The 12,500-nt window shown below is 43.9% G+C and overlaps 1 protein-coding gene across 1 annotated transcript in view; it reads left to right on the top strand.

The window, feature by feature from the left end:
• LOC115127849 (G-protein coupled receptor 22-like) overlaps positions 1-9,326 on the top strand; it is a 20,242-nt gene extending 10,916 nt beyond the window's left edge. The window contains exons 2-5 of the mRNA XM_065022297.1: positions 1-489; positions 6,664-6,799; positions 7,011-8,039; positions 8,709-9,326. The exon at positions 1-489 is cut by the window's left edge and continues 817 nt beyond it. Of these exons, the coding sequence (XP_064878369.1) occupies positions 6,668-6,799; positions 7,011-8,039; positions 8,709-8,888 (1,341 nt within the window). The 5' untranslated portion in view covers positions 1-489; positions 6,664-6,667 and the 3' untranslated portion in view covers positions 8,889-9,326. The remainder of the gene's footprint in view (positions 490-6,663; positions 6,800-7,010; positions 8,040-8,708) is intronic.
• The last annotated feature ends 3,174 nt before the right edge of the window (positions 9,327-12,500 follow it).

Below are 12,500 nucleotides of genomic sequence, written 5' to 3'. Positions count from 1 at the left end.
TACAGTCTGCCATTGGATTCTACAGTCTACCATTAGATTCTACAGTCTACCGTTGGATTCTACAGTCTACCGTTGGATTCTACAGTCTACCGTTCTACATCTACATTCCCTGGAAACATAGCAGACTCCCTGGGTGCATAGCAACCTCCCTGGGTGCATAGCAACCTCCCTGGGTGCATAGCAGACTCCCTGGGTGCATAGCAACCTCCCTGGGTGCATAGCAACCTCCCTGGGTGCATAGCAGACTCCCTGGGTGCATAGCAGACTCCCTGGGTGGGTGAAGAGGAGAGGAGCAGTGTTAGTAGAAGATCCTTGTTCTCAGGACGATAGCTCAGAGCGTCTTGATTGGTAGGCTTAGAGAGGATCCTTCTTCTGTGGTGATCTCATGGTGACATTATACCTGAATCGGATGCCTGTCTGTGTGGGTCTAGCTGGGGAGCTCCCTGACTACGGAGCCTTGCTGGGGCTCAGATAGAGCTGGAGAGAAGGGTGAGTAAACTCTGGGACTGGGGCTGCATGAGGTTGTCAGCTCTCTGGACTGTATTGCTACTACTAACCCTCATCTTTCATGTAGAACAGCTACAGCATTGTAGAATTAAATCCATTTAGATTTGTTAAAAAGTTAGACTGTTCCAACATTGGTGGGCATTTTAATTTGGAACTGTATACGAACAGTACACAAAGAAATAACAGACGTCAATATATTATATAATGTTCAACGCGGACAACATTGTCAATAAATCAATGCATAATGGCGCCCTCTGATTAGAATTCACATAACAACTCAATGTGATAATGAAAGTTACCCAATAATGTTGTATATTACAGTTTTTCTCAGTCGCTTTGGTGCATTTCTTAGATCAAAAGTGCAATTATTGACACTACTTGTACAAATTCCAAATCATCTAGTCACTTGTGCACATCATTAAAGCAATTTCTTATTCCTTTGAACAAATTGCAATTGATAATGTACAAGTGTCAGCTTTTTTCCACATTATCAATTGCTTAGGTCATGTTGATCAAAATATAGTCGATGGTTCTCTGTTGAATAGTCTTACCCCTCAAAACATCTAGGCATTAGTTCCTTGCATAAGCCCTTACATGCAAAATTGTTGAACTGTTTGTCATAAACTGTCAAGCATAGTTTTCCGCATTTCTATTAGACCTTTTGTACAAAAACGTGAATTGATGAATCGTGCAGGTGAAATTGACCCTCTCTCATGAAGGAATGTAAAGTGTTAGTTCAACCAACAATCAACCAGTTGTCTAAATTGCTCAAAGGTGCATCTCATGAAGAATCAATTGGCAAGCATATATAGACAGACCACAACACAGAGTTGCAATTTTCCAATAACAGCGTCAACAGCCAAGAGGAGGAAGAAGAGAAGCAAGGATGCGTGGTGGAAGGCAAAACAGAGGAAGAGGCAGAAGAGGACAAAGGCGCATATCTGATGACATAAGGGCCACTATTGTAGACCATGTTGTCAATCATGGCCTTACAATGGCTGAGGCGGGTCGAAGGGTGCGCCGAATATTGGTAGATCAACCGTGTCCTCAATAGTTCAAAAGTTTCGAAGAGAGAACAGTGTACAGTGCACTGTTACTGTATATAAGCAGTATACTGTATACTTCCTACAATGCTTCATATTACAGTAGTCCACTTGTATTTCACAGCATACAGAAATATACTCTATACAGATACATGCTGCACCTTACATGCACCAACCTGTATGTTTTACAGTAAAATGTGTGTTCGCATAGTTTTTGTCAATGTGAAAGTGTGCGATGCATCACTGTATTTCCCCACATAGAACTGCAAGATTACCTCAAACCGGTGGCAGAGGACGCCTTTTCACACCTCAACTGGAGGAGGCTATTTGCACCATGGTCCGAGCAAACAATGCCATGAGACTCAGGGAAATACAAAGGACCATTATAGAAGACAACGATGTCTTTGAAAACATCCATACGGTTAGCATCTCAACCATCGACAGGGTGCGGCATAGAAACCAACATTCCATTCAAAGAGTCAATAGACTGGCTCTAATCTGTAGATACACTGGCTCTAATCTGTAGATAGACTGGCTCTAATCTGTAGATAGATTTAGACAAATCTGTAGATAGACTTAGACAAATCTGTAGATAGACTTAGACAAGTTGTAAACGCAACAAGTGCGAATATTGTATCATATACTGGCTCCTGAGTGGTGCAGCCGTCAAAGGCACTTCATCTCAGTGCTAGAGGTGTCACTACAGACCCTGGTTCGATCCCTGACTGGCTCAGCGTTTGGCCGGGATAGGCACGTCATTGTAATTAAGAATTTGTTCTTAACTGACTTACCTAGTAAATATTATATCAATATAATAGCACTCTCAGCTTTATAATATTACATGTTTTACATATGTGGTCTGTTTACATACACTACATGACCAAAAGTATCTGTACAGACTGCTCGTCGAATATCTCAGTCCTAAATCTAGAACAGTCTCCATGTTTCTGGGAAGGCTTTCCACTAGATGTTGGAACATTGCTGCTATAACAGTCTCCATGTTTCTGGGAAGGCTTTCCACTAGATGTTGGAACATTGCTGCTATAACAGTCTCCATGTTTCTGGGAAGGCTTTCCACTAGATGTTGGAACATTGCTGCAGGGACTTGCTTCCATTCAGCCACAAGAGCATTAGTGAGATCGGGCACTGATGTTAGTTCCTGTTCATCCCAAAGGTGTTCGATGGGGTTAAGGTCAGGGCTCTGTGCAGGCCAGTCAAGTTCTTCCACACCGATCTCGACAAATAATTTCTGTTTGGACCTTGCTTTGTGCACGGGGGTTGCCACAAAGTCGGAACCACAGAATTGTCTAAAATGTCATTGTATGATGTAGCGTTAAGATTTCCCTTCACTGGAACTAAGGGGCCTAGCCCGAACCACGAAAAATCAGCCCCAGACCATTATTCCTCCTCCACCAAACGTTACAGTTGGCACTATGCATTCAGACGGGTAGCGTCTTCCTGGCATCCGCCAAACCCAGATTCATCCGTCGGACTGCCAGATGGTGAAACGTGATTCATCACTCCAGAGAATTAGTTTCCACTGCCACAGAGTCTAATGGCAGCGAGCTTTATATCACTCTAGCTGACACTTGGTGAGGCGCATGGTGATCTAGGCTTGTGTGTGGCTCCTCGGCCATGGAAACCCATTTCATGAAGCTCCCGATGAACAGTTCTTGAGCTGACGTTGCTTCCAGAGGCAGTTTGGAACTCGGTAAAGAATGCTCTAACCGAGGACAATTTTTATGTGCTAGGCGCTTCAACACTCGGCGGTCCCATTCTGAGCCTGTGTGGCCTACCACTTCGCAGCTGAGCCGTTGTTGCTCCTAGACGTTTCCACTTCACGATGACAGCACTACAGGTGACCTGGGCAGCTATAGCAGGGCAATTTTTTTGACAAACTACTTGTTGGAAAGGTGGCATCCTATGACAGTGCCACGTTGAAAGTCACTCAGCTCTTCAGTAAGGGCATTCTACTGTCTATGGATATTGCATGGCTGTGTGCTCGATTTTATACACCTGTCAGCAACGTGTGTGGCTGAAATAGCCGAAGACACTAATCTGAAGGGGTGTCCACAAACTTTTGTATATAGTGTATATTTTAGAGGCCATTTTTTACAGAAAATTGGTATAAAACCTTACATTTTTCAAATTCAAAATTTGTCATTCAGTAGATGCTCTTATCCAGAGCGACTTAGTTAGTTTATTCATCTTAAGATATCTAGATGGGACAACCACATATTACAGATATGAAAGTACATTTTCTTCAATAAAGTAGCTGTCACTCAGAGCTAAAAGGGGGAGAGGTGGTCAGTTATTTATATTATTTTTATATTTATGATTACATGACTATTTTATGTTGACAATAATTATATCACATATAATTCTCAGACTGCCGTAAGCCACTGCTATTGCTATTACCAGTTCCCCTGCTGCTGCTATTGTGAAGTCTCTGAAAATAAATGAGCTTTTTCTGCCTGGTGCTCCAGGCTTTATCTTTCAGAACCTGAAGTCGGATTGAGCCTGAAGCAGCAGAAAAAACCTGTTTGAAGGAAAATCACTATTATGTCCACATCCTTCAAATTTCACCCTATTCCCTGTGTAGTGCATTACCCCATAGGGGTGCCACAATCTAGACGGCCTTGACATCAGTAGAATAGACTGTAGTTGCTTGCCAATGTGGTCCTCTGTAGCTCAGTTGGTAGAGCATGGTCCTCTGTAGCTCAGTTGGTAGAGCATGGTTCTCTGTAGCTCAGTTCGTAGAGCACGGGACCTCTGTAGCTCAGTTGGTAGAGCATGGTCCTCTGTAGCTCAGTTGGTAGAGCATGGTCCTCTGTAGCTCAGTTGGTAGAGCATGGTTCTCTGTAGCTCAGTTGGTAAAACATGGTCCTCTGTAGCTCAGTTGGTAGAACATGGTCCTCTGTAGCTCAGTTGGTAGAGCATGGTCCTCTGTAGCTCAGTTGGTAGAGCATGGTCCTCTGTAGCTCAGTTGGTAGAGCATGGTCCTCTGTAGCTCAGTTGGTAGAGCATGGTCCTCTGTAGCTCAGTTGGTGGTCCTCTGTAGAGCAGTTGGTCCCTCTGTAGCTCAGTTGGTAGAGCATGGTCCTCTGTAGCTCAGTTGGTAGAGCATGGTCTTCTGTAGCTCAGTTGGTAGAGCATGGTCCTCTGTAGCTCAGTTGGTAGAACATGGTCCTCTGTAGCTCAGTTGGTAGAGCATGGTCCTCTGTAGCTCAGTTGGTAGAGCATGGTCCTCTGTAGCTCAGTTGGTAGAGCATGGTCCTCTGTAGCTCAGTTAGTAGAGCATTTAAAAAATATATATTTTACCTTTATTTAACTAGGCAAGTCAGTTAAGAACAAATTCTTATTTTCAATGATGGCCTATGAACAGTGGGTTAACTGCCTGTTCAGGGGCAGAATGACAGTTTTGTACCTTGTCAGCTCGGGGATTTGAACTTGCAACCTTCCGGTTACTAGTCCAACGCTCTAACCACTAGGGTACCTTGCCGCCCTGAGCATGGCGCTTGCGATGCCTGGACAGTTGATTCTCTTCCGGGACTATGTTAAACATATGCGCATGGGCTCCCGAGTGGTATAGCGGTCTAAGGCACTGCATCTCAGTGCTAGAGGTGTCACTACAGACTCTGGTTCGATTCCAGGCTGTATCACCACTGGCTGTGATTGGGAGCCCCATAGGGTGGCACACAATTGGCCCAGCGTCGTCCAGGTTGGGCCGGGGTAGGCCGTCATTGTAAATAAAAATGTGTTCTTTAACTGACTTGCCTAGTTAACTAAAGGTTAAATACCACACTGACCCATGTTGAGTCCAATGCTTCCCACAGTTGTGTCAAGTTGGCTGGATGACCTTTGGGTGGTGGACCATTCTTGATTGTTGAAAAAATACAAACAATATTTCCTGAGCTTCCTTATGTCTTCTAGATATAGGACAGCTACTTCTAGATATAGGACAGCTACTTCTAGATATAGGACAGCTACTTCTAGATATAGGACAGCTACTTCTAGATATAGGACAGCTACTTCTAGATATAGGACAGCTACTTCAAAACTTCATTCCTTACGAGATATTTTTTGTTGTTGTTGCCATTCCTGAATCTATTATTCAATGCGTTTCTCTGGGCTATAGTAGTAAAGGCCAAATTCTATATTTTATCAAATAATAATATATATATATATATATTTTTTTTTTTTATGTATACCTTAAGGGGTCCTAACATTCCAAAACAAATAGAGAAATGACCCATAGTACAAACGTCTTAAAACACTTCTATATGTCAGCTTAGAGCCTCCCCATACCAATGGCTAACCCGTCTCCTCCCCTTCATCTCCACTTATGAAGTGGATGGAACAAGTGACATCAATAAGGGATCTGAACTTTCACCTGATTCACCTGGTCAGTCTGTCATGGTAAGAGCAGGTGTTCCTAATGTTTTGTATACTCAGTGTATTTCATTATCAATGCGCTGCACAAATTAGAACTATATTCTGCTTTTAAAATTTCTGGCACGCTCTCAGCGTTTTTGATTTTTAATTTAAACCAAGAAAAGGTTTCCTTATTATTTGATTTCACTCATAAAATGATTTATTCATTCTGTGTCATAGAATCGGATGTCCCAGTTGCAAGGAAGCAGTGTTTGAGATTCAGATGAGCTTCTGTAAGGTGTACCTTCTAATCAAACCCCTTACTGTCTCCTCCTCTCCTCACAAACACTCCCTCTTTCACTTTCTTTCTCCTTCTCTATGTCCCACTCGTTCTCTCCTTCCCCTTTCCTCTCTGTCTCTCTCTCACCTCTCTCTCTCTCTCTCTCTCTCTCTCTCTCTCTCTCTCTTCATCTCTTCCTCCATCTACATTTCTCCTTCTCTCTCTCTGCCCCTCCCTCCCCCTCTCTCTATCCCTATCTCTCCCCCTCTCCCTCCCCCTCTTCCTTCCCCCTCTCCCCCTATATCCCTCTCTCTCCCCTCCCCCCTCTATCCCTCTCTCTCCCCCCTCTCCCTCCCCTCTCTCTTTCTATCCCTCTCTCTCCCCCCCTCTCTCTCCCCTCTCTCTCTATCCCTCTCTCTCCCCTCTCCCTCCCCTCCCCTCTCCCTCCCCTCTCTACAGGATAATGCATATCCTTCCCCCTCTGGAGAGAGAAGAAGGCACCATGAGCAACGTCACCGTCACCGACAACGCAGCCGAGCCCATCAGCAGAACCAGTGCTCCAGCCACGCCCTACCCCTACCCCATCTCCTTCCAGGTACACCTACAGTCTGTCTGAAGTAGGTCATGTGATATGTGCCGTATTTACGTGATATCTGGATAGTTTACCAGATTACACCTGGAATAAAATCATGATCTTTGGAGAAATGTTTATTTAAGAAAGATTTTTAACAGTAATTCCTGTATTGTTGCCAGACAAATTCCTATACGGGACTATAAAGTATTCATTCATTCATTCATTCACTCAGGTGTCCCTGACCGGCTTCCTGATGCTGGAGATCGTGCTGGGCCTGAGCTCCAACCTCACCGTGCTGGCCCTGTACTGCATGAAGTCCAACCTGATCTCCTCGGTCTCCAACATCGTCACCATGAACCTTCACGTCCTGGATGTGTTGGTGTGTGTCTGCTGCATCCCACTGACCATGGTGGTGTTGTTGTTGTCTCTGGAGGGGGATACAGCCTTGGTTTGTTGCTTCCACGAGGCCTGCGTGTCGTTCGCTAGTGTCGGCACGGCAGCCAACGTACTCGCCATTACCCTGGACCGGTACGACATCTCTGTGAAACCGGCGAATAGAGTCCTAACGATGGGCCGAGCCCTGGCTCTGCTGGCCACCATTTGGGTGCTGTCGTTCCTCAGTTTCCTGGTGCCTTTCATGGAGGTGGGGTTCTTCGCCCCAGGCCAGTCGGAGCTGAACCAGACTCTAGCGGATGTAGTCACAGTGGCCCACACCAACCAATACTACACAGAGTTAGGACTCTACTATCACCTACTGGTCCAGATCCCCATCTTCTTCTTCACTGCTGTTGTGATGCTCGTCACCTATTCCAAGATCCTCCAGGCGCTCAACATCCGCATTGGGACACGCTTTCACACAGCGTCGCAGAAGAAGAAGGCCAGGAGGAAAAAAGGTCCCTCCATGACGGTTATGACGTCACAGGCCACGGACGGGGCCATGGAGCCATCCGAGCCCAGCGGCCGTGCTCTCCCCCCGATGGGCATGCGGACCTCCGTCTCCCTCATCATTGCGTTGAGACGAGCGGTTAAACGCCACCGGGAGCGACGAGAACGCCAGAAACGAGTCTTCAGGATGTCGATGCTCATCGTGTCGACCTTCCTGCTCTGCTGGACTCCCATAACCGCTCTCAACACGGTCATCTTGACCGTAGGCCCTAGCGACTTCACGGTCAAGCTGCGGTTGGGCTTCCTGGTCATGGCATACGGGACGACCATCTTCCATCCGCTTCTCTACGCCTTCACCAGGCAGAAGTTCCAGAAGGTTTGCCCACCCACTTCTGCCACATACACAAACAAAAGCACATACACGCACGCACGCACGCACGCACGCACGCACACACACACACACACACACACACACACACACACACACACACACACACACACACACACACACACACACACACACCATAGCCCAGATTACAGCCTGTTGACGATGCTTTCAGTGTGTAGTGTTTAGTGGGTAGTGTGTAGTGTGTGTATTTTGTCGTGTTTTTATTGTGTATTTGTTTGGTGTAGATATTGTTCATCTATTGCATGGTGCAATAAATGAATATCTTATTTGATCTTCTGGTATCTTTTCTTAATCTTCTGGTATCTTGTCTTATGTTATCTTATCTGATACTATCTTATTTTCTGTTATCTTATCTTATGCTGTCTTATCATCTGTTATCTTATCATATCTTATCTTCTGTTGTCTATCCTATCTTCAGTTATCTTATTTTATCTTCTGTTGTCTTATCATCTGTTATCTTATCATATCTTATCTTCTGTTGTCTATCCTATCTTCAGTTATCTTATTTTATCTTCTGTTGTCTTATCTTCTGTTATCTTATCTTCTGTTGTCTATCCTATCTTCAGTTATCTTATTTTATCTTCTGTTGTCTTATCTTCTGTTATATTATCTTATCTTATCTGATCTTATCTTAAGGTTCTGAAGAGTAAGATGAAGAAGAGGGTGGTGAGCATCATAGAGGCCGACCCGCTGCCCAACAACGCGGTCATACGTAACTCCTGGATTGACCCCAAAAGGAACAAGAAGGTCACCATCAACGAGGACGCCGAGGCCAGGCAAAAATGTCTGCAGTCTTCAGAGGATGCTGTGGAATGACAGTGAATACTTAGCGACCTTGTCCAGAGGTCCGGATCTCAGGGTTTTGTCTGCAGAGGAAAGTCTTGGGCGGGCCGCATCATTTTCTTTTCAGACCGCCTATGTCCAAACTAATCATTTTCGGGATGTGAAAACGTTTTCAGTGTAAACTTAAAATAGCTTTATCCAGATATAAAGTATGTTGAAAAGATAATACATCTATATATTTTTTAACTAAGATTTTATTTGAGAACTAACAAACACCGAAATAAAAGCTAGACAGTCAGGGAGAATTTAAAGTTCCAAAAAATTATGCATTCAGGAGTATTTTTGTCATGGCATGAGGCCCTCATTTATTTGTTATGACGTTCGAGTCACTCAGATAGCATAAACCCAGGCAGAATGTGTAGAATTGCAAGAAATGAGACTGTATCTCTGTCAAAATGCCATAAATAGCCATTCCCCCCCAACCCCCCCCACCATGCCCATCACCTAAGTCCCGTTTTGATCCAGGAAAAAAAAACTGGATCTCTTGGTGTAATGGCTGAGGTGTTGGGTTGACAGTCGCTGGACCCAGGTTTAAGTCCCGGACAACGAGACCAGGCAGAAATGTCTTCAGAGGATGCTGTGGAATGAATCCTAGAATCTAGTCATTCTATTTCTGTTGAATGAATTCTAGTCATTCTATTTCTGTTGAATGAATTCTAGTCATTCTATTTCTGTTGAATGAATGAACTACTTTAGGGCAAGACAACACAATAAGGAACGTTGACAGTGTGCAACAGATCACCTGACGGGTGTCGAACGGATGGGGATGATTCAACATGTAGGATTGTGGGAAAACTGAAAAGGAGAGTTGACGTTCTGTGGTCAGAGGAGAAAGGAAGGCCAAACACTGCTTTCAGCCATTCATCGGTCTGTTTTGTCCTCGACTCTTTAAAACTCAAAGCAGAGGAGGCTGGCGGTGGGAGAAATTGGAGGACAGGTTCATTGTAAATGGCTGACGTTGAAAAAAAATGGAAAGCAACATCAACCACATCAAACAAAATGTCACCAGCCGCCACTGACTCTAAGAAAGGACTAATTATTAGGTTTCATCAGGTCGGGATAAAAACAAGGGAAACACATTCCACAACAGCAATGTAAATATACAGGTAGCTGCCAAGATAAAGGAAACCCCAACATAAAGCGTCTTAATAATAGGCTGTTGGTCCACCACGAGCCAGAACAGCCACAATGCTCCTTGGCATAGATTCTACAGGTGTCTGAAACTCCATTGGAAGGATGCAACACCGTTCTTCGGTGCCATAGTTCGGTGTCTTGTTGACAGTGGTGGAAAATGAGGCGCCGCTCCAGAATGTTCAGTTGGGTTGAGATCTGGGGACTGAAATGAACACGAGCACACACACACACACACGCACACACACACACACACACGCACGCACACGCACACCCACGCACACGCGCACACGCGCACACACGCACGCGCACGCGCACGCACACGCACGCACGCACGCACGCACACACACACACACACACACACACACAACCCTTTAAATCCCTTATGCTCCTTTGAGACCCCTCTTTCAGAGTCACTAAGTAATCTCTTCGTCCCTGGTGGCCAAAATAATAGTCAACTCTGCATTTTTACACACGACCCTAAGCACGACGGGGTGATAATTGCTTCATTAAATCAGGAACCACACCTGTGTGGAAGAACCTGGTTTCAATATATTTGTATCCCTCATTTCCTCAAGTGGTTCCTTCATTTTGGCAGTTACCTGTATGTGTATCTACTGTAAATGTACAAATACCAGAGGTGGATAAATTATTACTATTTATTGAAAACAAAGTACATTAGAGGGTTCATAGATAAAAGCTGTAGATATTGCATGGCTTTTGGTAACTGTAGCAATATATATATATTATATTTATACGTGTATATATATATATATTATATGTATATGTATATGTATATATATATATATATATATACATAGAGACGTGTACAGTATATAAGGAATACATATTCTATATAGAACAAGTAGGCATTGTATACATTGTATGTTTATAATAAATGTTGTGTTCACTTACTGTTTTTATTTGTATCCAGTAAATCCATTAATTAGGGAAGCAGAGAATGAGATCTCTTTGACAAGTGAGGCCTGTGTACAAGACAACAGCAAACATCACAAAATAGAAATCCGGTGCGTTCAGAAAGTATTCAGACCCCTTGACTTAGTGCATATTTTATTACGTTACAGCCTTAATATAAAATGGATTCAATCAAATTAAAATCCTCATCAGTGTCCCAATACCCCATAATGAAAACAGGTTTTTAGACATTTTTCCTCATTTATAAAAAATAAAAAATAAACAGAAGTACATTACATATTTACAGTATTCAGACCCTTTGCTATGAGACTCTAAATTGAGGTGCATCCTGTTTCCATTCATAATCCTTGAGATGTTTCTACAACTTGACTGAAGTCCACCGGTGGTAAATTCAATTGATTGGACATGATTTGGAAATGCCTGTCGATAGAAGGTTTCACATGTCCGAGAAAAAACCAAGCCATGAGGTCGAAGGAATTGAGAGGATCTGCAGAGAAGAATGGGAGAAACTCCCCAAATACAGGTGTGCCAAGCTTGTAGCGTCATACCCAAGAAGACTCAGGGCTGTAATTGCTGCCAAAAGGTGCTTCAACAAACTATTGACTAATTTTTCAAAAAATTCTAAAAACCTGTTTTTGTTTTGTCATTATGGGGTATTGTGTGGAGATTGATGAGGTAATTTTGATTTTTTAAATCAATTTTAGAGTAAGACTGTAACGTAACAAAATGCAGAAAAAGTGAAGGGGTCTGAATACTTTCCAAATGCACTGTATCACTAACACAGGTGAAGTAACAGTCTAGTATGGGGAAACCTGTTCTCAAGCAAAATAACTTGTACACGTTGTACAAAATAAAAGCTACTGGCATCTCCCACAAACAATAGTTTTTTCAATAGTTACTCTTATGTTTTGACATCAATCGTTCTATGTGAAAGCTTTGACAGACCTTATCCTCCCCTTATCCTCCCCTTATCCTCCGCATATCCTCTCCTTATCCTCCGCTTATCCTCCGCTTATCCTCCCCTTATCCTCTCCTTATCCTCCGCTTATCCTCCCCTTATCCTCCCCTTATCCTCTCCTTATCCTCCCCTTATCCTCCCCTTATCCTCCGCTTATCCTCTCCTTATCCTCCGCTTATCCTCCCCTTATCCTCCCCTTATCCTCTCCTTATCCTCCGCTTATCCTCCCCTTATCCTCCCCTTATCCTCTCCTTATCCTCCCCTTATCCTGCCCTTATTCTCTCCTTATCCTCTCCTTGTCCTCCGCTTATCCTCTCCTTATCCTCTCCTTATCCTCTCCTTATCCTCCCCTTATCCTCCCCTTATTCTCTCCTTATCCTCCGCTTATCCTCCCCTTATCCTCCCCTTATCCTCCTTATTCTCTCCTTATCCTCCCCTTATCCTCTCCTTATCCTCCCCTTATTCTCTCCTTATCCTCCCCTTATCCTGCCCTTATTCTCTCCTTATCCTCCCCTTATTCTCTCCTTATCCTCCCTTTATCCTGCCCTTATTCTCTCCTT

The sequence above is a fragment of the Oncorhynchus nerka genome, linkage group LG9a, assembly GCF_034236695.1.
Source record: "Oncorhynchus nerka isolate Pitt River linkage group LG9a, Oner_Uvic_2.0, whole genome shotgun sequence".
NCBI classification, from domain to species: domain Eukaryota; kingdom Metazoa; phylum Chordata; class Actinopteri; order Salmoniformes; family Salmonidae; genus Oncorhynchus; species Oncorhynchus nerka.
The sequence above is the reverse complement of the archived record's forward strand: the minus strand, read 5'-3'. Positions and strand labels throughout refer to the sequence as shown.